This window comes from Oryctolagus cuniculus, chromosome 5 (assembly GCF_051225735.1).
Source record: "Oryctolagus cuniculus isolate XC-2025 breed Fujian yellow rabbit chromosome 5, ASM5122573v1, whole genome shotgun sequence".
NCBI classification, from domain to species: domain Eukaryota; kingdom Metazoa; phylum Chordata; class Mammalia; order Lagomorpha; family Leporidae; genus Oryctolagus; species Oryctolagus cuniculus.
In genome coordinates, this window is record NC_142871.1 from 37,003,075 (window position 1) to 37,029,679 (window position 26,605).

The 26,605-nt window shown below is 42.6% G+C and overlaps 1 protein-coding gene and 1 pseudogene across 1 annotated transcript; both read left to right on the top strand.

Annotated features, from left to right (window-relative positions):
* Nucleotides 1–271: 271 nt before the first annotated feature.
* CCN2 (cellular communication network factor 2) lies at nucleotides 272–3,506 on the top strand. The gene is made up of 5 exons (XM_051854328.3): nucleotides 272–573; nucleotides 693–915; nucleotides 1,151–1,402; nucleotides 1,551–1,762; nucleotides 2,123–3,506. The coding sequence occupies exons 1-5, from the start codon at nucleotides 511–513 to the stop codon at nucleotides 2,417–2,419; spliced, it is 1,047 nt and encodes a 348-aa protein (XP_051710288.1). The 5' UTR covers nucleotides 272–510; the 3' UTR covers nucleotides 2,420–3,506.
* A 4,164-nt stretch (nucleotides 3,507–7,670) lies between these two features.
* LOC103349931 (POU domain, class 5, transcription factor 1 pseudogene) lies at nucleotides 7,671–26,336 on the top strand (annotated as a pseudogene).
* The last annotated feature ends 269 nt before the right edge of the window (nucleotides 26,337–26,605 follow it).

The following is a 26,605-nucleotide window of genomic DNA, read 5'->3' on the forward strand; positions in this document are numbered from 1 at the left end:
TGCGAAGAGGCTAGAGGGAAAAAAAATCCTATTTGGTGCTGGAAATACTGCGCCTTTTTTTTTTTTCCTGGCGAGCCGGAGTGTGCCAGCTTTTTCAGACGGAGGAATGCTGAGTGTCAAGGGGTCAGGATCAATCCGGTGTGAGTTGATGAGGCAGGAAGGTGGGGAGGAATGCGAGGAATGTCCCTGTTTGTGTAGGACTCCATTCAGCTCATTGGCGAGCCGGGGCCGCTCTGAGCGTATAAAAGCCTCGGGCCGCCCGCCCCAGCCTCACACAACAACTCTTCCCCGCTGAGAGGAGGCAGCCAGTGCAACTCCAACCGCAGGCGACCGACCGCCTCCAGCCCGACGGCAGCCGCCCCGGCCGACAGCCCCCGAGACCACAGCCCGACACGTCCAGGCACCCACCTCCGGCCACAGCCTGCGTCCCGGCTCCGGCCCAGCGCACCGCGCCCACTTCGCCGCCGCGCACTCCGCCCCGCCGCCCGCTCCGTCCACAGCACCCAGACCATGGCCGCCGCCGTGGGCCCTCTCCGCTTCGCCTTCGTGCTCCTCCTCGCCCTCTGCAGCCGGGTAAGCTCAGGGAGCCTCCGCCGCAGCCAGCGGCTGCCGGGGAGGGACTCGGGGCCGGGCGACGCCGGGGGCGTGCGCACCGAGCCGAGCACAGGCTGACCGCCCCTTCCTCCCTGCAGCCGGCCGCCGGCCAGGACTGCGGCGGACAGTGCCAGTGCGCGGCCGCGCCGGCGCCGCGCTGCCCGGCGGGCGTGAGCCTCGTGCTGGACGGCTGCGGCTGCTGCCGCGTCTGCGCCAAGCAACTGGGCGAGCTGTGCACGGAGCGCGACCCCTGCGACCCGCACAAGGGACTCTTCTGTGACTTTGGCTCGCCGGCCAACCGCAAGATCGGCGTGTGCACCGGTAAGACCCCCGCGCCGGTGCCCGGTCACTTCCTCCCTCAAAAGCCCACCCGCTCGCTCGCCCGCTGGACCTAAAAACCCCTAGACTGGAGCCCCTTTCTGCAGCTGCTTGCAGCCCGCCCCCTGCAGCCGGATCCTAACTTGCATCCCAGCTGCGCGTTTATAAGTTAACAAGTCTGGGAACGGGTACCTGACCTCTGCATCACCCCCTCCCTGCTTTCCTTCCTCTCCTTCAGCCAAAGATGGAGCTCCCTGCGTCTTCGGTGGCACGGTGTACCGGAGCGGAGAGTCCTTCCAGAGCAGCTGCAAATACCAGTGCACTTGCCTGGATGGCGCGGTGGGCTGTGTGCCCCTGTGCAGCATGGACGTCCGCCTGCCCAGCCCGGACTGCCCCTTCCCGAGGAGGGTCAAGCTGCCCGGGAAATGCTGCGAGGAGTGGGTGTGTGACGAGCCCAAGGACCACACCGTGGTTGGCCCTGCCCTGGCCGGTGAGTTGAGTCTTCCTCTAAGTCAGTGTGATGCCTCACCCCCACCCCTACCCCGGCCACGGGAGGTTGAGTCCTGAGGATGCCAAGTGCCAGGGGAAATGTCTTCTGCTGGCGTTTCACCTTGTGTTTGCGTGCTCTGTTCTCACAGCCTACCGACTGGAAGACACATTTGGCCCAGACCCAACCATGATGCGAGCCAACTGCCTGGTCCAGACCACAGAGTGGAGCGCCTGTTCCAAGACCTGCGGGATGGGCATCTCCACCCGGGTTACCAATGACAACGCCTTCTGTCGGCTGGAGAAACAGAGCCGCCTCTGCATGGTCAGGCCTTGCGAAGCTGACCTGGAAGAGAACATTAAGGTACCTGTCCGCTTCCTGTTAACTCGTGTTCGTGGGACGATGATAGTGGGTAGCACCAAAGTTAGGTCTCCTCTCACCGTCCTTGTTGCAATAGGAGCGTTATCTCCAAAAATATCTAACCATGGAGCTGTTTGGCTGGAATGAGAGATTGTGTAATAGGAGCCACAAATTTTCCGCTACAAAACCCTCCATAGTGTTAGTTAATTCAAGGCATTCCAAGAGAGGCCGTGGCTATTTTTGGAAAACTGGCACTTCACAAGCTTTCTCTTTTCAAAATACAACAGACCAGAGCTCAGAGTAGAAGAATGCCACTTCCTAGTGGCGCCACTGACTTTTCTCTTCTCCCCTTGTTTTCCTTAGAAGGGCAAGAAGTGCATCCGTACCCCCAAAATCTCCAAGCCGGTCAAGTTTGAGCTCTCTGGCTGCACCAGCGTGAAGACGTACCGGGCTAAGTTCTGCGGAGTATGCACCGATGGCCGATGCTGCACCCCACACCGAACCACCACCCTGCCGGTGGAGTTCAAGTGTCCTGACGGCGAGCTCATGAAGAAGAGCATGATGTTCATCAAGACCTGTGCCTGCCATTACAACTGTCCTGGGGACAATGACATCTTTGAGTCACTGTACTACAGGAAGATGTATGGAGACATGGCATAAAGCCAGAGAGTGAGAGACATGAACTCATTCATCAGGCTGTAACTTGAACTGACTCACATCTCATTTTTATGTAAAAAATGATTTCAGTAGCACAAGCTATTTAAATACGTTTTTCTAACTGGGGGAGAAACAATTCCTACCAAATTCAAAACATTGTGCCATGTCAGACAAATACTCTTATCAACCCCAGACACTGGTTTGAAGAAAGCTTAGACTTGACAGTGAGACTAAATTAGCGCACAGCGCCAGAATGTGTACAAAGGTGTGGCTTTAGGAGCACAGAGAGGCACCAATAGAACAGCTAGGACGATCAGATGGCCTCTGAAAGTAGTAATATACCAGCTATTTGGAGTGTGATTATAGATGGAAATATTTAGCATGCTCGCTGACCTGCCTTTAGCTCCAGCGACAGCTAGGATGTGCGTTCTGCAGCCATTATGAGACTGAGTCAAGTTGTTCTTTAAGTTGGAACAGCAGATTCAGCTCTGACATTCTGATTCAAATGAGTGTTCAGGAATCAGAATCCTGTCTATTAGACTGGACAGCTTGTGGCAACTTAATTTGCCTGTAACAAGCCAGAATTTTTTATTGATATTGTAAATATTGTGTGTGCGTGTGTGTATATATATATATATATTTGTACAGTTATCTAAGTTAATTTAAAATTGTTTGTGCCTTTTTGTTTTGTTTTTAATGCTTTGATATTTCAAATGTTAGCCTCAATTTCTGAACACCATAAGTAGAACGTAAAGCTTGTCTGATAACTCAAAGCATGAAATGGATACTCGTGGAAATTCTGTTCAGAGTAACAGTCCATCCAAACAGACAATTTGCTGAAGGTGAGGCAGTGATGTCCTTGGAAGTCTGATTTCTATGTAGGAAATGTGGTAGCCTCACTTCATGCACAAATGGCCTTTATTTAAAAATGAGTGGCTCTATGTTGTAGCTGATCAGTCTTTCCACCTGGAAGCATTTGTTTCTACTTTGACTATGACTGTTTCTGGACAGTTTATTTGTTGGAGAGTGTGACCAAAAGTTACATGTTTGCACCTTTTTAGTTGAAAATAAAGTATATATTTTTTCTATAGAGGACTTGGTTCATTTATGTTAAGATAATTCCCAATCTTTTTTAAATTGATGAATCAATAGGATTGATAAACATACTTCACACTAACTACGCATCATAGACTTAAAGGCATGCACGTCACATGGAGTACATACATAGTTTTCTGCACTCTAGATGACTTCTATCTCCATCATCTACAAGGGCACCTTCTACATTTAGTGCCTCTCTGACCACTGTAGGTTAATGTTTCCAATCCTTCACATCATAAACTAGTCTATGAACTTTGCACATGGAAAATGCGTGAATTTTTTTTTTAATTTGTAGGCTGTACTGTAGGTCTGCTTCTGAAGTTTGGTATCTTCCTGCTAAATCCGAAAAGTATAAAATGAAATCTACAATAAATGGGACAACTAGTAAGTCTTCCTTCGATAGTTTTGTGTTCAGTTGCCATGATAAGCAATGATAAGTAGTAGTCTCCAGATCAGTGGATCCTGCTTACCAAGTGGCTTCTAAGTGATCCAATGAAGTTGTTCAATAGTCCTGTTATAGAAATTATATTTAATATATGCAGGCTTCTAAAAGAAAAATGAACCAAAGTGAATGACAAAAGAAACAATCAAATGGTAACTAGGAGCCCCTGCTTTTTTCAGGTGAGGAGAACAACTTAAGTCCAAGGGAAAAAAACAGTTGCAGACAGATCAGCGTGTCCCAGGGTAACTGGCAATGTTGTAGTGCCAGTGTCATTCCGAGAGACAAAAATACACCTGAAAAATAAAGACTAGTTCTACAAACAGTGCCCATGCCACAAATCAAAGGGAAAACTTCCGTATTCAAAATGTGAACTGTATTTCTGGTCAAAACATTGTTTTAGGATATACCTAACTATGTATATAGCAACGCTGTCAATAGTAGCAACCTCCCCACCCCAGATACACAGGCACACACACACACACACACAGAACACATTGCTAGCTCCAATTACTTTCTGTCAATTGACTTCAAGCTGCAAAGATGAAAGACCATGGTAAACGAGCCTGATTGTTCTGAAAGGAACTGGAGCATTGTAGAAGGATGGAAATAGTAGTAGAAGCACAGATTTCAGATTTTCTAAGTCCCCTTAGAAAAATAGAGTGATTACATTGCAAATCATAACCCAAAGAGCAATATTTGAAACAAAATCAGGAAACTCGCTGACCCCCTTCCCCAAGTATGCATGAGGGCAAACCATCGAGTACCATAAGGCCTATACTATGTCTGCATGTGTGTGGGAAAAAGCAGAGCGAGTCCAGATATTATCCAAGGCTCTTGAAAACAGGGGAGCTCCAAAGCAGCCAGCAAGTGTTGGCTAGTGAGAGAGGAGGCCACTTTGAGAACAGCAGCTGGAACTGGCCACGGTGTTGGCCACTTCAAACAAACTTACAAGCCAGGGCTGTTTTCCAAGACAGGACCCCCGCACACTTGGGAGTGGAATAAAAATTGAATAGATCAGGGATAATGGAGACATTGAAAGAGAGCATCCATACACAAATGAGGCAAACGGAGATTCAAATCTAAGGAAATAAATGGCCATGTTTTAATATTGCAGGAAGAGAAGAAATTTAGAAATCCTATGTAAATCAAGCCTCCCACCAGAACAAAGTTCAGGAAAATGAATGTCATTGAAGTTAAATGAAATTATCAAAGCCAAATCTCACAAAAGTTGCTCTCTGAATTTAAAAAAAATGAAAAAATAAAGGGCACAATAGCATCCCCACAGGTAGTAAAAGCATTCATGAAATACATGTTCACAGAACATAGAAAAATGATCACTCTTCCAAAAGAGCATTCAAAAAAGTTATATTAGGTATATTTGACAATAAGAAAACAAATAATGGCATAAACAGCAACATATATCAGAATTAGCAAAATTCAGAAATATGGTGACAAACTATAAGAAGTTAGACATAAAGGAAATATATAAAACCAGAAGGAGCACAAGAATGAATAACCACAACAGAGAAGGGGAAAAAATTTTAAAAGAAGAAATAAATATGTTTCAAGAAAAAGTGATAATACTGTAGACAATCACAAAAAACTGATATATAAGTACTATGAATTATTGAGGAAAAAAATTATTATTTAATAAACTTTACTTACATAAAAATTATTTTAAAGACTTATTGAAAGAGCATTCCATGTTCATAACAAAAATCAACCACAGTAAGACAATCTAGTAAAATTGATGGAATTTAAAGAAAAGGAAAAGGCATAAAGAACATGAACAAAAGGAAAATCATTAGCAAAAGGACAATAGTTCATCATTGGATTTGGATTTTTTTACAACAATAACAGAAAATAATGCAATAACATATTTAAGGAAAAGATAATATGGGCCAAAGAACTTTTATCCTCAAAATTGACTTTTTGAGAAAAAGGACACAGGGAGTTGGCGCTGTGGAGTAGCAGGTAAAGCTGCCAACATCCCATATGGGTGCCAGTTTGAGTCTCAGCTGCTCCACTTCAGATCCAGCTCTCTGCTATGGCCTGGAAAAGCAGTAGAAGATGGCCCAAGTCCCTGGGTTCCTGCACCCACGTGGGAGACCTGGAGGAAGTTCCTAGCTCCTAGCTTCAGATCGGTGCAGCTCTGGCCGTTGTGGCCAATTGGGGAGTGAACCAGCAGAAGGAAGATATCTCTCTCTCCCTCTCCCTCTCCCTCTCCCTCTCCCTCTCCCTCTCCCTCTCCCTCTCCCTCTCCCTCTCCCTCTCCCTCTCCCTCTCCTTCTCTCTCTGTGTAACTCTGACTTTCAAATAAATAAATAAACCTAAAAAAAGTAAAGAAAAGAAAAAGGACACAGGGGGACTGCCACTTTGGCATACCAGGTTAAGCCTCTACCTGTGACACCAGTATCCTATATGGGCACTGGTTCAAGACCTATCTGCTCTACTCCCGTTCCAGCTCCCTGCTAATGCGCCTGGAAAAGCAGCAGCAGATGGCCCAAATGCTTGACCTGGAAGAAGCTCCTGGCTCACGGCTTTGGACTGGCCCAGCTCAGGCCATTGCGGCCGTTTAGAGAGTTAACTAGCGGATGGAAGATCTCTCTCCCTTTCTCTTTCTCTCTCTCTCTCTCTCAGTAATTCTGCCTTGCAAATAAATGGATACATCTTGGGGAAAAAAAGGAAAAGATGTCCTAAATATCTCTGTCTCTTCGTGTTTCTTGATCCAGACTTGGAATCAATCATTCTCCAACAACCCTGGTTTCTTTATTGGAAACTTGGATTTCAAGAGTGCTACCTGAGCCAAAGGATGTTCATTGTTTTGAGTAACCATTCCATCTAAGCCTTTTCATTAGGTAGTTATAAGGGAAAAAAGAAGAATGTGTCTTCAGAGCTGGGCCGATCCAAAGCCAGGAGCTAGGAGCCTCTCTGGTCTCCCATGTGGGTGCAAGAGCCCAAGACGTGGGCCATCATCCACTGCTCTCCCAGGCCACAGCAGGGAACTGAGTCCAAAGTGGAGCAGCCAGGACTGGAACTGGTGTCTACATGGAATGAGACAGCGGCTTCACCTGCTACCCTGCAGAGCCAGCCCCAGGACATCTTTTCAGACTGAATAATAAGAAAGTTAACAAGTACCATTAAGGTCCTGTCAAAAAGATACAGGACACAAATAAGAGAGACTTCTACTAAAGATGAAGCAACTGAGCTCCAAGAAGGCTAAGAAGGATGTGCATTAGCCTGTTGACTACACTAACGTTCATTAGTTCACAATGATAGTTAGAGGCTGATCAGGTCACCTTCTGATTCTGCACAAACAAAGTATAATTTTTCTCTGATGACTTCATTACATTTTTGGAACACTATAAATCTCCTTCTGTCTAGGAAGAGGTACCCTAATCTTAAATACAATCCAGAGATGTTTTCTAAAAAGAATAAGTGTTTTAGCAAATAGTTCATCTTATGATGATAAGGTCAAGATAACTTTATATTCTTTTAATGATTTTCTAGATTTTTCATGTCTTGGGTAATTAATATGCATCATTTTATAATCAAAAAGACATTTAAAATAAATATGCCATCTCTTCTTTTAAAAACATCCAAGAATATTCCAGGAAGAAACACTAACAAATAGAGTTTTTCATGATTTTGGAGGTAGCTCACAATACATAAATTAATGGCTTAGAAAACCAAGCCATTGTATTTCAATTGGCCATGTGCCTAAAAGTATGTGCAACACAATATAAACTTGAGGAAAGCCAGATATTCATTGCATATTCCGTGCATTCTCTTGTCCCATTTCCCATGCCTTAAATAAAATCATGGAAGATTGTCCTCTGTAAGTTTATTTTTTTCAAAGACAAAGTTACAGAGAGATGTAGAGGCAAAGAGAGAGGTCTTCCATCTATTGGTTCCCTCCCTAGATGGCAACAGCCAGAGCTGCACTGATCCGAAGCCAGGAGCCATGAGTTTCTTCCAGGTCTCCCACGTGGATGCAGGGGTCCAAGGACTTGGGCCATCTTCTGCTGCTTTCCCAGGCCATAGCAGAGAGCTGAATTGGAAGACGAGCAGCCAGGACATGAACCAGTGCCCATATGGATGCCAGTGCTTTAGGCCAGGGCTTTAACCTGCTTCACCACAGAGCCGGCCCCCTCTCCGTAAATTTATAACTATTCTTTACCTCATGAGTCATACTGATTATATACAGACTATTACTAGGACTAAGAATAAAGCGAACAAAGTAAAATATATTCTTACAATAGTAAGTCAGGTTCCAAATCTAAATATAGGATCCAAAGCAACAGACATATAGACCCTTCTTCTATATTGAGCGATTAAAAGATATAAAAGAAGAGTTGGCAAGAAATGTAGAGTATCCTTTATTAATCAGAATTCTTATCTCAATATCAACATGTTAAGACTTGCGTTAAGTCAACCAATTCTAATACTTTTTTGTCAGTATGGTTAATATGTATACATTACATATCTGAACGGCAACACATAGTGCACCTAACAAGTTTCACTGCCTAATTAACTAGCACATCATGTGTGCAGTAAATGAGATAAACAATAGAAACAAGGTAGAACCTCAAAGCTAAAAGTGCCTGTACAAAGAAAGTCCCTCAAGATACACATATATGTCCATTTTTATTTAAATCTTAATGGATCTCTTTTGGCATTCTTTTTTATTACCTTCCCAGAGAGTCCATTCATTAAAACATAATTCCAAATTGAAACTAATGAATAACAACTATGAAACACATATTCGTTGAATATTTAATAGGACCCAATAAACATCATTTTATTAAAGAGCACGACAGGATTTTATGGTTTCTTGAGTCCCAAGGTGGAAAATAATGTGCGCCTGACTATGTGTGTTCCACTCCAGCAATCAGGGTTATCGACACATTACATTATGCATATATGCATTTCAACAGGACACTAGCAGGAGAAACATATACCAAAAAATCACTTTTCTAAATAACAGAAAGTGTCCCTATCCACTCTGCCTTTACCTAACATTTAAAAAATATACATATGGAGGTAGACATTTGACCTTTGGGATGCCAGCATGCCATATCAGAGTCATTGGGTTCAAATCCCAGTTTTGCTGCTGATCCTGTGTCCTGCTAATGCACACCCTGGGAAACAGTAGGTAATTATAGCTTAATAACTAAAGTCCCTGGGACCCACATGGGACACCTGGGCTGAGTTTCTGTCTCCTGGTTTTGGCCTGGGTCAGCCCTGGCTGCTGTATTTGAGAAATGAACCAACAGATGAAGGATCTCTCCTCAGCCTGCCTCTCTCTCTCTCTCTCTCTCTCTCTCTCTGCCTTTCAGATAAATAAATAAATGTTTTTATAAAAATACGAAAGCTAACAAAACCAAAAATTAGACACACTAGTTCATGAACCATCCTGGGTCAGAGACCAGGGAATTAAAACAAGGGAGGGTACTTTCAATCATTTTTATTCACATGTGAATAAATAAATATTTTAAACCAACCCCAGTTGTTTGATATTAGAATAGAAAATTTTACTTTGATAGACTCACTTTCATACAAGAAGCACGCTTGATAGATTTCACTTAGGGCATTTAAATCCTGGAAAGGCTGGGCTATAAACAAATATACAATGATTGCACTTGTAGTCCAAGATGTAATAAAGATGAAGAGAAGGATAACAAGGCCCATAAATCTTATTGATTGAGGATCATCCTGTATACATTATCTTGTATTTCAAGTCTATCATCATCTTTATAGAAACAATATAGAAAACACAAAAAAATCCCAATTTAACTGCTGATGTGGTAGGCACTTAACTAGAAAATACAGATTTAACACAAACCATATGTATCCAAAATTCAGAAAAGCAATTGGAATTGAGAAATTTTGACCCACATTGTGAACCTACAAATCTTCATTCATCATTAACAATGTTGAACATTCTCCATGTTTCAATCCAATTTGTAATGATTTATTCTATGTTTGGGATTGAACTCCTTTCAAACTGAAACCCTTAGCACTTAAAATATAAAAGATAAGCTGTTATTCTTTTAGTCTTTTTACAAAACGTTCTTTTATGTTGTTCCAGAAGGCTTTTTTTTTTTTAATGAGAGTTGGTCCAACTCCTTATTTTCCTCCCAATCTGGATTCCTCCCTAGCTAAATTCTTTCTGATCTGTGTCATCCTTGTTGAGTATTTGTTTTACCCTCCCTAGAGAGGTATCATCAAGCACTGACATTAAATCTATGGGCTTAAGAAATATTCTCTATAACATTCTTATTTTTAAAAATAAAAGTGTTTGTTTGCTTTTAAATTTTACACATAACTTGAGATGCTAAATCCCATCATGAAGATTATTTTACATCATTCATAATTTTTAGCTCAACGTTATTAGACAAGTTTGCATATTTATTTTCAGGAGCTCCGAGAGGTCAGGGACAATTCCCAGGACTCTATTTGCACAGATGCCTCAATATCAGGATGTGCTGACAGAAGGGAGGCATGGGGGTCACTGACAACACTGTAGCTCCCTAGAATTGGATTTTGGGGAAGGAATTATGGGCTTTCTAGGGTGAACCTTGGGAGACAACTTCAAGAACAGCAGCTCTGCCTGCGCACAAGTCAGTTTCTGTAGTCAGCCTTGAACAGAAGTGAGAAAGGTTGTTAAGAATGGGACTGACTGAGGTCGGTGCTGTGGCATAGCAGGTAAGCGCCGCTGTCATCCCATATGGGCACCAGTTCAAGTCCCAGCTGCTCCATTTCAGATCCAACTCTTTTCTATGGCCTGGGAAAGCAGGAGAAGATGACCCACGTCCTTGGGTCCTTGCACCCATGTGGGAGATCTGGAAGAAGCTCCTGGCTCCTGGCTTCAGATTGGCCCAGCTCCAGCCATTGCAGCCATTTGGGGAGTGAACCAAAGGGTGGAAGACCTCTCTCTCTCTGTGTCTCTACCTCTCTCTGTAACTCTGCCTTTCAAATAAATAAATCTTTAAAAAAAAAAAAAAAGAAGAATGGGACTGACTAATATTATACACATTGTGAGTTCATTCAGACAGTTCTTGGTGCTCTTCACCCTTTTTCGTATGAGTCTGTGTCAATTTTTTGCCATCTGTTATGGTAGTCTTTTTTTTACATCTTTCCAGACCTGGTTGCTTAGTGATCTCACATATACACAAATTGCTCAGCTGAAAGAAAAGAAGGCTGATGAGAAACACTCATCAGTCCTTGAAGCCTAAAGCCCAGCATCACTGCCTATGAGAATTTCCTACCAGAGCCACATTGAGTAGCTAATGGAGACGTAAAGGACTTTGAAACAACAGTGTGGCATTGTAACCGCTTCTCAAGGGAGCCTATTGAAGACTGGCGTGTTGGAAATGTAATGTTCTCTCCAACCACAGAAGGAATCCAGAAGCTTGTGTTGAGAAGGTGTTTGGGATTGAGGAAGTTTAAAGTTAGACCTTTTAGAAGGCAGTGACATGCCAGGGGCTGCTGATAACCACTTGGAGAAGCATTCACCAGCAGGAAGATCTGCTAGAGATATTGCTGTTGGGAAGCACCCAGGCCAATAGGGGTGGCGGCTGGAAGCTGCAGCTATGGAAACCCATGTTAACCACCGCTGGAAGTAGTGACCAGTGGAAGCTGTCTTTGCCAGAAGCAGCAGCCGAGAGGCTCCACAGAGAGATGTTGACAGGAAGCACCACTGGGCGTATCTAATAGAGAGCTAGGTCTGGGTACCATTTACAGCTTTTTGGGTGGAGGACTTTTTGTTTGTTTGTTTGTTTTTGTTTTCTGGGTTTTTTTTTTTCTGTTTAAACATGCTTAGGTGAATCATCTTTTATTTTTGGAGGAAAAGGTTTTTGGTCTTATTACTCTCCCCACTAAGAGAGTGTCATAATTTCCCTCAAAACCAGCTTCTCCGTGTGATCTTGCATTTCTATTAATAACAGTGTCAACCAACTTGTTACCCAGGTAGGAACACTCCACTTCCCTTTCACCTATATTCAAATACTTTACCTTCAATTTAGGTGGTCATTGATATAAAAAGTGGACACAGACATAATCACACAGCACTCTCCCTGCTTCCTACATGCACAGTTGGGAGAGTTATATCTTCTAGGGGTCTACCAGGTCCCCACACTGAGTAACGGAGAAAAATCCCTTCTCGATTCCAGCAAGGTGGGGTTGGTTGGTGTGTATGTGTGTGTCTGTGTCGGGGCAGGGGGTGGGGAAACTATATTAAAATACGTCTGTCATCTGTTCTTAACAGAGCCTGTCCTTAAAAGACGCTCTTTTATCAGAGCCTGCCCAATTGGAGTTTTGTCAAGGTGCAGTCTATTTACAGTGGGTTTCTTGTATACAACAGATAACTGCAGCTTATTTCTTTATCTACTCTGGAAATCTCTTTTAGTTGGTGTAGTTAGACCATTTATGTTTAAAGTGGTTATTGATCTAGTTGAATTAATAACAACTTTATTTCTTATTGTTTTCATTTGATTATCTTGCTCTTTGTTCCTATTTGCCTTGCCCATGTTTTTCATCTTTTCTGCTACTAATTGAATATTTTTATATGAATCAATTTTCTCTCCTTTCTTAGCTTATTAATTGTATTTCTTTTCTTTTTTTTAAACCATTTTTAGTGGCTGCCCTAGAATTTTCAATAGACAATTAGAACCAACTGAAGTCCACTTTAAAATTAAGGGAGGAGCAAGTACTTTATAAGAACAAAACATTCCTAAATTTTCCTTCCTAATTCTTTTATCATTCCTGTCATTCATTTAACTTATAAACAGGCATACATGAATGCATACACACACACACACACACACACACACGAGCATATGCAACTGCTCTAAAAAATAAAATTCATTAATTTTCTAAACATGGGAATTTCAAAGCTGTGGTGCCAACAAGGTGTTTAACAGGAGGACATGAACAGTGTCTCTGGAGTAACATACACTAACCTATTTCCTGCGGGTGTGTGACCAAATCTCACCTCCTTCTTCTTTCACCTCAAGTCCTAGGGTGAAGGAGGCCCTGGAGAGATGACAGCAGCAGTTCTCCTGTCAATGGGAAAGGAAGCATTGTTGGCTTCACATGGGATCTTCTGGCTGCTGGTGTGACTCCTGCTAGTAAGAATCTTCATAAATGCCAGGATAGTTGCCTTGGGCTGGTGTTCAACTTTATTCTAGTGTATTCTCTTACTGAGAAATCCTTCACAGAGGGACAATTATGGCTCCACAGAGGGACAATTTCAAGTGCTTGATGTCCAGACTGCCACCTTTCCCTCTGTGCATTTCCTATATGGTCAGGTCATCACTGTTTTTTTTTTTAAGATTTATTTATTTATTTGAAAGTCAGAGTTACACAGAAAGAGAAGGAGAGGCAGAGAGAGAGAGAGAGAGAGAGAGAGATCTTCCATCCACTGATTCACTCCCCAATTGGCTGCAACAGCCAGAGCTGAGCTGATTCAAAGCCAGGAGCTTCTTTCGGGTCTCCCACGTGGGTGCAGGGCCATCTTCCACTGCTTTCTCAGGCCATAGTAGAGAGCTGGACTAGAAGTGGAGCATCCAGGACTCGAACCGGTGCCCACATGAGATACGAGCACTGCAGGCGATGGCTTTACCCGCTATGCCACAGCGTGAGCCCCCCTGGATGGATGTTTTGTCACCTGTGTCCTTTCTCTAACCTCTCAAATGGCCTGGCGAACAATGGAAGCTGCTCAGGTCTTCTTTCCTTTTTCTCAGAAGGCTTCATGAAGCTGAGATTCAATCTCTGTTACCTGCACCTTATTCTCAAGCACCAAGATGCCTTCTCACTGTAGGTGGAAGTTACCACAGCAAGCCATCCTGGATTCAGAAATTTCTAGACAAAAAAGAAGGAATAATCACTCTTTGTTTAAGAATTATTTACTTTTAAGCTACAGAAAGAGAAGAGATGCATAGAGATAGAGAGATTTCCATCCACTGGTTCACTCCCCAAATGGCCACAACAGCCTGGGCTGGACCAGGCTGAAGACAGCACCTAGGAACTCCATCCTAGTCTTTCATGTAAGTAGCAGTGACCACCTTCTACTGCCTTTCCAATTACATTAGAAGGAAATTGGATCGGAAGTGGAGTAGCAGGTTCTGGAACCAGAACTCTGATAAGCTGTGTCCGTATCGCAACCAGCAGTCTCAGTGACCACTCTATCTACAAATCAACATGTCTCTGATGTCAGAAAATTTCTTACAAGCCTTCTCCATCTTTCCTTTTCCGTAATTCTTATTATAGATCTCACTAATGTTTATTAAGAATTTATGAGCCTGATAATTAAATTTCCTATTCTACTGGAACTCTCCTTAATGATTGTCACTAGATTACTATCTCTGGTCACATGTATTTTTTTTTTTTTGTTTCATAAAATGTAATGACTCCTTAACTACTATGATTTCAGCATGACTTTCAAGATCTCCCACAAAATATTCTTCAAATAAAATAATCTAACATTACTCTTGTACACACATTTTATGTGAAAATCAAACTGGACTTATATTTCCCAAGTCATGTCCTTCCATCTAAACCTTCTGCCTGAAAAAATTCTTACCCTGCTCCTTCCATAATGTGAAAGAACTTCAAAAAGTCCATGGAGGGGTGGACACATGGCACAGCGGTAAAAGCTCCCTTAAAGGTTTCCCATCCTATACAGAAGTGCAAGGGTAAGAGTGCTAGGTCAACTTCTGTTTCCAGCTTCCTGCCAGTGTGCACCCTGGGAGGCAGTACATTGCCAATGTAGAGTCCCTGCCAGCCTTGTGGGAAAGCTGGGTGGAGTCAATGACTCCAGGCTTCTGCCTGGCTCTGCCCTAACTCTCACAGGCATTTTAGGTGTGAACCAGCAGAGAGTAAATCTCTCTTTCTCTTTCTCTTCCTCGTTCTTTTTCCCTTTCTCTTTCTCTTTGCCTTTCAAACAAAAATGAAAAGAAAAATCCATGGGAAATGCTTGTTATGAAAAACCTATGCATGAATTTCAATTTTTTGCATCAAAAAACTTCTATTTCTCCATAAAATTGTGGTGCATGTGAATGTATACAAGTATGCACACATTTATATAAAAATCAGCTCTACCTATTCTTTAAAGCCCTTCCCAGAAGCCACTTCCATGAATCCATGAACCTGTATCTGACTCTCCTTCAGGCTTGGCCCCACTCTTTTCTTTAGAATATACTCTGATAAATGTCCCATTTATGACTCAATATATCACTTATGTCAGTTGTAGGTATGTTTTACCTTTCTGCTGTCTGTGGTAGCCATGCCATCCCAAGAAGTGACTATTAAAAACCAGGGGTCTTTATAAAATTTACAGAGCAATAGGCATTTGGAGCAGTGGTTATGATGCTGCCTGGGATGCTCACTACCACATCAAAGTGTTTGAGTTCGAGTCTCAGCTCCACTTCAGGTTCTAACTTCCTGCTCATGTGCCTCCTAGAAGGCAGGAAGTGATAGCTCTAGTGAATGGGTCCTTACCACTCATGTGGGAGACCTGGATTGAGTTCCACACTCCTCCCTTTGGTCTGGCCCAGCCTTAGCCTTTGTGGTCATTTGGTGATGGGGAGGAGTGGGTCAGTACATGGAAGATTTCTCTCTCCCTCTCCCTCACCCTTCCTCTTCCTTTCTCTCTCTCTTTCCCTCCCAAATAAATAAAATGAATAAATAAACATTTAAATTCATGTAAACTGTATAATTCAATCCAGGTCTGCCGCATGAATGACATGGACTCAAGACTTCTCACATTAGCAGGAAGTCTGAGTCAAGAGCCAGAGCCAGAGCCAGAGCAGGGGGCTGGCGCTGTGGCATAGTGGGTTAAGCTCCTGCCTATAGTGCTGGCATCTCATATGGGCACTTGTTCAAGTCCAAGCTGCTCCACTTCCTATCTAGCCTGCTGAAAATGCTCCTAGGAAAGCAGTGGAGGATGGCTCAAGTACTTGGGCCCCTGCTCCTACTTGAGAGACTGGGAAGAAGCTCCTGGCTCCTGGCTTTGGCCTGGCCCAGCCCCAACCATTGCATCCACTTGGAGACTGAACTAGCTGGTGGAAGAAACCAGCAGATGAACGAAAGCAGCAGATGGAAGACATATCTGTTTCTCTCTCTCTCTCTCTCTCTCTCTCTCTCTCTCTCTCTCTCTCTTCCTCTCTGAAAATAAATCTGTGGGGAGCAACTGGGAGCAACTCGGACTAGACTAAGTTACTGGAATTAAGACTTATTCTATGCATCTGCTCCCCCACAATATGGCGCTGAGAAGGGAGAAACAGCTTCTACACAGCTGCCTCCAGTTCAACCAATAAACTGTAGGACCTGCTCCTGATTGGAGGAGAGCAGTGTACTCGGCGTGTGGGTAGCAGAGTTGGAATTGGCGGAAGAGGACTATAAAGGAGGAGAGAGACAACATGCACCGGGAACATCTAAGAGGAACACCTGTGCAGCCCCCAGAGAGCCGGCCGGCAGTGTGCCGCTCCCCCGTGGAAGTGGGGAAAGTGGCCAGGGGGAACCGCCCTTCCACGGAGGTGGAAGGGACGGTAGCCAACCCGGGAAGAACCAGCAGCAAACCCGGGGAGGGCCGAGCAGACAAAAGAACAGCGCAGGGTCCTGTGTCGTTCCTCCGCGAAGAGGGGGAGCGACAAAATCTTAAAAAAAAAAAAAAAAAAGTCAGAGCTAAGACTTAAACTCAATTACTCTGAAGTGAGATGCAGGTGTTTTAACCTGAGTCTTAATTGCTAGGCCAAACACATCAGGCATTATCATTTAATTACATTTTCCACTAACTTCTTGAATGTAAATGAATTAAAAGTAAATAAAATGAAATGCAGCTCTTTATCACACTAGCAAACATTTCAAATGCTCAAAAACAACATGTAGGTAGTGGCTTACACATTGGATGGAAAATATATAAAACATTTTATTTTAAAAAATGCTTTAGCAAACATAAGAATTCTACATATTATACATGTGATGTTTCCACACATGTATACATTGTGTAATGGCCAATCAGGGTAAAAATATTTATCTCTTTGGGCATTCAATGTGACTTTATGCTGAAAACATTCAAGATCCTATTTTCTAGTTTATTTTTTGAGAGAAATACAATACATCACATTATATATAGTCATCTTACGTTGCAGTAGAACCTCAGAACTGCTTCCTGCTATCTATCTCTTAGTACCCATTATTCACGATTTCCCAAATCCCTTCCTCCCTTGCCTGTCCACTTCTGATAACAATCATTATACTTTTAGGTCACTTTCTTGTTTTGTAAGATCACATGTGAGTGGGATCATGTGGTACTTAATGTTCTCAGCTTAAGTTATTTCACTTAAATTAATGACCTCCAGTAGAGAGTTTGCATCATCACAGAAGGATATACTTAAAAGCATTGATTTAGTCATTTATGAATTTACTTTATCTCTCTCCCTTTCAGCTCCAAAGTTCTTAAGTTCACAAACTCATCTGATATATGGAAAATTCTCAGTAAATATATGTTAAGTGGCTTATGTAATTATATGTTCACATGAATGTATGGATAATCTCTTAAAAATAAATCTATCAAATCTGATGTTATTAATGAACTAAATAATGTTATTAATAAATAATCTAATGTTATTAATAAACTAAATAATGTAAATACGTTTTAAAATAACTAGTATTTTTGTATTTAAATTCTAAAGTCAAAAATTCAGAGTCAACACAATTAGGCATAGATTATACAAAGAATTTATGAAATGGACTGAATTCAGTAGAATAAATTCAGGAAATAGTTTCATTTCCCACCCACCCTTAAACTCTAGCCATTTAACATGTTTTGATAATTCTGTCAATTCCATTTCTTGGCAACATTTTAGGCAGATTCCATAGCCTTGAGATATTTTGGACTATTTCAATATTTTCATATTCAGGTATTAAAAGAATTTAGTACACTCTAAATCAAAATATCAATCTTGCATTAATTTAAATATTCTTTCCTCCTTGAGAATTTTGAAAGGAATAGGAAGGCTAATGTTCTCTTTTAATCTTTATATTCTATCTCATTTTGACTCATCTTTGTCTTGAGTTTTTAAGTTCAACAGCTTCCTATCCACACTCAATCATATCCTTATCTTCATTTTAGTATTTAGGAGGGTAGGACAAGCATGGTGTTTTGTGGTGGGGATATGCAAAAGCGAGAAAAATGTGGGTTCTGCTCTCACAAATCTTACAACATGTAGATTAGAAATAATCCCCCTCTAACATCCATGAAAAAAGGCAAAACATGTTAAAAATACTGAGTGTTGTGTGAGGAAAAATCCTTTACAAGGATAAAAGAATAAAAATTCACTTCCAGCAGCAACCTTATGTCAAAGGAACCATTTCAGCTGGTATTTATAGAAAATAGGATGTCACAAGGCATGAATTTCTTGATTTATTTCAATAGCCAATACATCACATAGATTAATATCCAGCATTACATCCATTCATGTCTATCGGCTTCCCTTCAGTAACAAATGATTTTTTAAAGGTCAAACTAATACATGTTAAACAAGAAGGGAAAAGGAAACTGTAATGGGAACGTCCAGGGATTCACTGGCTTCAGGAAAGATAAAGGAGCTCAAAATACATCACCACAACTTAATCCTCTCCCTCTCTGCGGAGATCTTCCTCCTCTCTCATGTTAACTTCAGTCTCTGGCTGCACCAGGTGGCTCTGAGGACTCCCAGAGCTGCATTCTTCCAGACTCAGAACCAGTATGAGATGATCCAGCCCTCATCCCAAATTAGACAAGCCAGGGTCAACACTGACCCTAAACCTGTGGAAGGGAGTGGGCAGACTATTTATCCTAGACAAACCTTGGAGCCCAAAGCACAGCCAGTTTCGCGCAAAGCACTTGGGCTCCAAGCTGGGGAATGATTGCTCCACAGGAACAAAGACAGGCAAACTGTTTCTGTAAAGGGCCACAGAGTAAATACTTTAGCTTTTAGGAGATCATACAGTCTCTGTCTATTCAACTCAGCCATTGTTGCTCAACAGCAGCCATTGGCATGGCTATGAACCAATAACATATTATTTAGAAAACCAGGAGTTGGCCAGATTTGGCCAAAAATAGACTATAGTTTGCCAACCCCTGTGGGAGACATCAATTGAGCACAGTTATCAGAATGAGAGTCAGGCAATTAAAACCAAAACAAACAACACATGTTCACCACAAGCGTAGTGCAATAATGATATGCCTGTTTTTCTGGGTCTTTAGCCTTTAGAAGACTCTTCTTCCAAAGTTCATTGGCCTCAAACTCTACTAAGCGTCCAGGTGGCTCTTGAAAGTGTTTGCAGCCCAGGAGGAAATGTGACAACCTTCATGGTCACAAGCCTGTGAGCAGTAGCAGCTCCAGAAATAGATCATTTGTCTTAAGATACATTTTCATTGGTTAATATATATATATATTATTTATATATATAATTTATATATATATATATAATCTCCTACCCCTCCCCACAATAATCTGCTTCTTCTCCAGTCTTCTCTGTGTCAGGCAATGGCACCACAATTGCTCCAGTCATTTAGAACAATATGTGAGGTGCCATTCTTCATGTTTTTCTACTTGTATCCCATTGCTATCCTGTCTGGAAGTGCTGTATCACTCAGCCCTCCATATCTGCTGGTTCTGTATCTCCAGGTTGTGACACAAATCAAAAATGTTTGAAAGGATAAAATTGTGTCTGTACTGAACATGTACAGATACAGATTCTTTTTTTTTTTTTTTGACAGGCAGAGTGGACAGTGAGAGAGAGAGAGACAGAGAGAAAGGTCTTCCTTTACCATTGGTTCACCCTCCAATGACTGCTGCGGCCCCGCGCACTGCACTGATCCGAAGCCAGGAGCCAGATGCTTCTCCTGGTCTCCCATGCGGGTGCAGGGCCCAGGCATCTGGGCCATCCTCCACTGCACTCCCAGGCCACAGCAGAGAGCTGGACTGGAAAAAAAGCGACTGGGATAGAATCTTGCGCCCTGACTGGGACTAGAACCCGGTGTGCCAGCACTGCAGGCAGAGGATTAGCCCAGTGAGCCCCGGTGCCGGCCTCTTTTTTTTCTTGTCACTAATCCATAAACAATACAGTGCAACAAGCATTTATATGAGATTTATATTGTACTAGGTATTATAATTAATCTGGAGATGATTTAAAGTATATGGGAGCATGTGCACAGGTTGTATGCAAATACTGCATCACTTTATGTAAGTGACTTGGTTATCTTAGGGGACGCAGAACCAAGGCCCTCTGTATTTCAAGGGATGGCTGCGCTGGATCTGACCACTTCTCCCTAGTAGTACAACTCCCGTCTACATCATCACATCACTTTTCTGGACTTCTCCCCACAATCTGCCTCCTTCTTTCTCCTTGGCTATCCTTTCTAGATTCAATAGCCAGAGTAATCTTCTCAAATACAAAGAGAATTTGAAAAGCTCATAGAAAATGGATATGATGAAAAAACTTTGTATGGTTCAAAATGTTAGCAGCAAAATAGGTTTATCTTTTAATTCCATTTTTCTATAAACTTTCTGAAATCCCCTTGTCGAAGTTCACCTGTGACATCTCATGTTTAGAACAAAACCCAAACTCCTCACCGTGATTCATTGGCCCCTGTGATCAAGACTCCATCAGCCCCAACTCCCTTCTCTTTTAAACTTTATCCCAACAACATGGCCTTCTGTGCACTCCTTGTCACACTAAGCCCAGCCCTACCCTATGGCTTTTGGACTTTCTATTACAACTGCTTAGTTAGATCCTTTCCTAAGAATTTCTAAGAAGGTCAAATAAAAAAAAAAAAAAAAAGATGTTATTTCTCTTGTTCTCCACTGTCTTTAATGTACTAAACAACACTTGACAGATAGCAGAAAATAATTAATAACTCTTTGCTGAATGAGTAAATGAATCATATGTAATAAGACAAAGCAAGGCACAAATAGACAGTGGGATAAGGCAGAAGTGTTCAGAACAGTGCCACATTTTTCAAGGTTCCAAGCTAAAGACAATCTTTCTTCTTAAAGTCTCACTGTTGGATAGAAGGCTGTCTGCATGAAGGATTTAAAAGCAGCATTCAATAAATCAATAAAAATAAACTAGAAACAAAAAACAAAATCCTAGCTCTTGCTACTTTGCTGTAATGAATAAAATGTTATGTTGTTCCAAGTCAAGGTACTTCGGAAAGAAAGAACAAATTCACACCATGTAGAAATAAGTAGTGTGCTAAATTAAGCCATTGGGAAATGAGTTTCTGTGTATAATGTTGGCTTTCTATGGAATACAGAAAGTGCCTTGCAAAGAATTCCTAACTATCAAAATTGCCAACAAGAATATTTCAGGGGCCAGCGCTGTGGTGTAGTGGTTAAAGCCACCTCCTAAAGTGTTGGCATCCCACATGGGCGCCAGTTCTAGCCCCAGTTGCTCCACTTCTGATCCAGCTCTCTGCTATGGCCTGGGGAAGCAGTAGAAGATGGCCCAAGCTCTGGGATTCCTGCATCCACGTGGAAGACCCAGAAGAAGCTCCTGGCTCCTGGCTTCGGATCGGCGCAGCTCTGGCCATTGCGGCCAACTGGGGAGTAAATCAGTGGGTGGAAGACCTCTCTCTCTCTCTCTCTCTCTGCCTCTCCTCTATGTAACTCTGCCTTTCAAATAAATAAATAATCTTTAAAAAAAAGAATACTTCACACTTATAATTGTAATTATCTGCCGCAGTAAATCCCTGCAGGTGTCATTAGGTACAAATATGTAATTTTATAGGTCAGTCAAGTATCACCATGGCTTCACTCCCGAGACCCTATAATGGACCCTCATGGCAATGTGATATGGGCAGCACAAGGATTCATATGGTGTTAACTTCTTAGTTCTGCTAAAGTGCTGAGGAAGGTACAACACTACTCGGGAGAGAGTAACACATGCTGATTGTTTTTATGGCTAATGCAAAAAATGCTCTTTTAAAATTAGATCAAGGAAGGACTATGTGTTTTCCTCCAATCCCTCGTAAGCTTTCCTATAGAAACACTCCTCTTACAACAATAAGTATTTCTAGCACAAGTACACCTTAGCAGCTATACCTCTGTTTCTATTTCTGTGGCTTTGTACTAGCTGCCTTCTTCCAGGAGCAGTTCCTGCTTGGGACATGACCTCATTCCCAAAGCACAGAGAAAAGAGCAGGAGCACAGAATTGCCCTTAAAGCTGCCGCTTGGAGGTGGGTGGCAACGCTGCATTTCCAAGGGCTGATACATGTCACACGGCCAACCTGCCATGTTGCACAAGGTGTATTCTGCCAAACAGCAGCTCTGCAAGTACCATGCAATGGATGGAAATGCATCATTGCCAGACAGGGAGGAGATGGACTATCTGGAACAATAATGTGATCTGCCACAAGAACAAAGTGGACCATCTTCTTAAGTACACCCTTCCCCCCAGTCAGCTGTCCCATGTTTCATAATGCTCAAGATTCCTAAGCCTTCCGCAGATCCTGAATTCAAACCTTTTCCTCTGCTCAAGTCTGTTCTGTAATCCTTCCAGGAATTTCTGCATATGGAAATAAACGGAAGGACTGAGAGGCTGATGAAGTTGCCCGAACTGTCACTGCTAGAAACTGATATGTCCAGTGATGTTCCGCTGACAGAGTCCTGCCCAGGAGGTGGGGGTGCTCATCCCAGGGAAAGAAAAGACCAGACAGAACCAAAGAGGGAAGGGTTTATAGGGTTATTTGAAGGCACAGAGTACCCTTACTACAAAGGCTTCACCTCATATCATGTAAAACATATTAAACTATCATCCCACATTACATATGACTTTTGGCTATAAATTTTTAAGAATGTCTATAAATTTGCTTTTGAAATTATTGACTAAAAATAGATTTCAACTTAAGATTGGTTATGATTTTTTATCCATCACTTTGTATACTAAGGAATTCTTTCAAACTAAGAAATTGCAATGTCCCAAACTATTTTCAGAGGCAATGAAATTGTTATTACTACTAAATTTGTCAGTTAGTACAGTTGACTGTGTTTGTAAAAATTCAATGAACATTTGTTGCTTTTAATTTTTTGGTTTTCTTATATTATTTGGAGCCTATCCATATTTTTTCAAGACTGAGACATTTCCATGGGCGTTTGGAAACTAATTGGCTCTAGGATCTGTCCTTGAACAGGTGCTATAGCCCTGAAGATGCCCTGTCCCAGAACTATTCTGTATGAGGAAAACACATGCTCAACACAGGGATCCAAGAGACAGAGCTGGGAAAAGAAACTGCAGCTGACAGTTCAGATAATTCAAAGATAGAAGAGCATCTGAGATAGGCAGGACAAAAGCGGGAGACTTGACATTAAAACTGAGAAACAGGGGCAGACATTTGGTCTAATGGTTAAATGCTGTACAAACCACTAGAACACTTTGCCACCCCAACAAACACTCATCTGTAACCTCAGAAAGACTAAAATTAAAAAGATCCTCCTTTTCTGAAATCAGCTTTTTGCTGAGCAAATTTTACATGCATGATTTCCATTCCTTAATGAGAATTTCTTCTCTAATACTGGGGACAGAGAGCTAGCAGATGATGAGAGCTCAGAACTATTTAACAAGAGGTGATTTCAAGACTCTAAGAAGGGATTTGGACGAAAGGAGTGTTAGTGAGCTAAGCCTTTCATATTGCATGTGCCTTAGTTGCAATAAAAACAACAGACAATCACATGTCAATAATATATATGGGCACTTCTTTCAGACAGGCTTATGATCAAGCAATAAATACTATTTTTAGGAGGTGACTATAGAGTTGTCAAGTCACGCAGTAGCCACAGACTGACTCCAAGCAACCACCACAAAACAGATGGATGGGACTTGCTGTACTTACAGTCTTATAAGACAGCAGGGAGCAATAAAGTCTCAAAATAGACTTTTTTATTTTCCCCTTAAATGTCAGCTTTTGAAGTTCAACTCAAATACAGCAATTTTGGGCTTCTCACACTTAATGCAATAATTATTTCGAACATAGGCCTCCCTAGACTGGCATGGACAAACTAAATCACTTCACAAATTTCTGGACACTATTTGAATAGCCTATAGCACCAGTATTACAACTCTCCCTTGAACTTCTCAAAGTGGCAGCATAGCCTCAGGAAACCATCATGGGTTTCTAGTGTATCAAAGACCTGCATTTAAATACTGGGTGGCCATTTACTGGTTTGGTGAACTGAGAAGGTAATTTCACCTTTCCCCATCTGTGAAGGAAGCAATCATAAATGCCTTGTATGTCAATGTGAATATCAGATTTAACATTTCATTCAATGAATTATGTTCAGCATTTATTCTATGCTAGGAACATGGTAGTTGATAATAAGCACCCAGCAAATATTCTTTTTCTTTCTTTTCCACCTTATGCTGCTTAAACATCTAAACTTGCAACATAGAGAATAAATAGGTAAAAAGGAGGAATAGGAAGAAAATAGAAATAAAACAGAACACCCTGTCATGGACTATTTTTTTTTAAAGATTTATTTATTTATTTATTTGAAAGTCAGAGTTACACACAGAGAGAAGCAGAGGCAGAGAGAGAGAGGTCTTCCATCCAGTGGTTCACTCCCCCATTTGGCCACAACGGCCGGAGCTGCGCCGATCCGAAGCCAGGAACCAGGAGCTTCCTTCAGGTCTTCCCTTGTGGGTGCAGGGGTCCAAGTACTTGGGTCATCTTTTACTGTTTTCCCAGGCCATAGCAGAGAGCTGGGTCAGAAGTGGAGCAGCCAGGACTTGAACCGACCCCCATATGAGATGCCGGCACTGCAGGCCAGGCAGCGGCTTTACCACTACACCACTGTGCTGGCACCAGACATGGACTATTAAGACTGTAAGAAAGATCTTGGGGCCAGCGCTGTGTCGCAGCGAATTTACGCCCTGGCCTGAAGCGTCGGCACCCCATATGGGCACTGGTTCTAGTCTCGGCTGCTCCTCTTCCAATCCAGCTCTCTGCTATGGCCTGGGAAAACAGTAGAAGATAGCCCAAGCCCTTGGGCCCCTGTACCCACGTGGGAGACCTGGAAGAAGCTCCTGGTTCCTGGCCTCGGATCGGCGCAGTTCTGGCTGTTGTGGCCAACTGGGGAGTGAACCAGTGGATGGAAGACCTCTCTCTCTGTCTCTACCTCTCTCTGTAACTCTTTCAAATAAATAAAATAAATCTTAAAAAAAAAAAAGACTATAAGAAAGATCTCCAAAAATGTGATGGAAAATGCATATGATAAAAAGCCTACACATGGATTTCAAAATTTTTTTGCACCAAAATACACTTTTTAAAAAAAGATTTATTTTATTTATTTAAAAGGCAGAATTACAGAGAGGCAGAGGCAGAGAGAGAGAGAGAGAGAGCGAGCGATAGATCTCCCGTCTGCTGATTCACTCCCTAAATGACCCCAACAGCCAGGACTGGGCCAATCTGAAACCAGGAGCCAGAAGTTTCTTCCAGGGTCTCCCACGTGGGTGCAGGGGCCCAAGGACTAGGACAATCTTCTGCTGCTTTCCCAGGCACATGAGCAGGAAGCTGGATCAGAAGTGGGGCAGCCAGGAGCTGAACCAGAGCCCATATGGGATGCTGGTGCCATAGCTGGAGGCTTTACCTAATATGCCGCAGTATTGGGCCCATACATTTATCTTTTAATTTTGTTTTCAAGTTCATCTGTACATAGCTTTATTTTTCTCCTTATTTCATATACCTATAATGATTTAGTTTTATTTTTTTTTAAGGATTTTTTTTTAATTTTTTTTTTTTTTGACAGGCAGAGTGGACAGTGAGAGAGAGAGACAGAGAGAAAGGTCCTCCCCTGCCGCTGGTTCACCCTCCAATGGCCGAAGTGGACGGAAGAGGCCGACAACGCCAAGAACCTTCTGGAGATTTGCAAAGCAGAGACCCTCTGCAGGCCCTAAGAAAAGTGAACGAGTATCGAGAACCGTTGAGGGGCAGCTTGGAGAACGTGTTCCTGCAGGACCCAAAACCCACGCTGCAGCCGATCGGCCACATCGCCCTGCAGCTGACGCTGGAGAAGGACGCAGGGCGAGTGTGGTTCTGCACCCGGCTCTGGAAGGGCAAGCGATCAAACATTGACTGTACCTGATGAGAGGATTTTGAGGCTGCTGGATCTCCCTTCTCTGGGGGACTTGTGTCTTCTCTGGCACTGGAGTCCCATTTCGGTACCCCAGACTATGGCAGCCCTCACCTCACTACCCTGTACTCCTCAGTCCCTTTCCCTGAGGGCGAAGCCTTCCCCTCTGTGCTTGTCCCTGCTCTGGGCTTCCCCATGCATTCAAACGGAGCTGCCTGCCCTTCCCAGGAGCCTGGAGGTAGAGCTCAGGGGAGAATCTAGGGAGCGAGAACCTGGGGGCGATGATGCCGGGCGTTGGGGATTCAGTTCTTCATTCACAAAGGAAGGCATTGGAAACACAATGGGGGGGTTAGGAGTTTTGGGGGAACTGGAGGGAAGGTGAAGTTCAGTGATGCCCTTGATTCTATTCCCCACATTGTTTTGTTTTTAAGTAAAGAAGCCTGAGACACAATGGATAAAACCAAAAAAAAAAAAAAAAAAAGAAAAAAAAGAATGCAGACATTCCTAATTACAGATTATCTAGATAACCA

Bases quoted from the DNA above. Each gene is read 5' to 3' on its own strand.
- CCN2 (XM_051854328.3), top strand. From the start codon at position 511: ATGGCCGCCGCCGTGGGCCCTCTCCGCTTCGCCTTCGTGCTCCTCCTC. The intron at 1,403-1,550 runs GTGAGTTGAGTC...CTGTTCTCACAG, and splicing joins GGTTGGCCCTGCCCTGGCCG to CCTACCGACTGGAAGACACA. The intron at 1,763-2,122 runs GTACCTGTCCGC...TGTTTTCCTTAG, and splicing joins ACCTGGAAGAGAACATTAAG to AAGGGCAAGAAGTGCATCCG.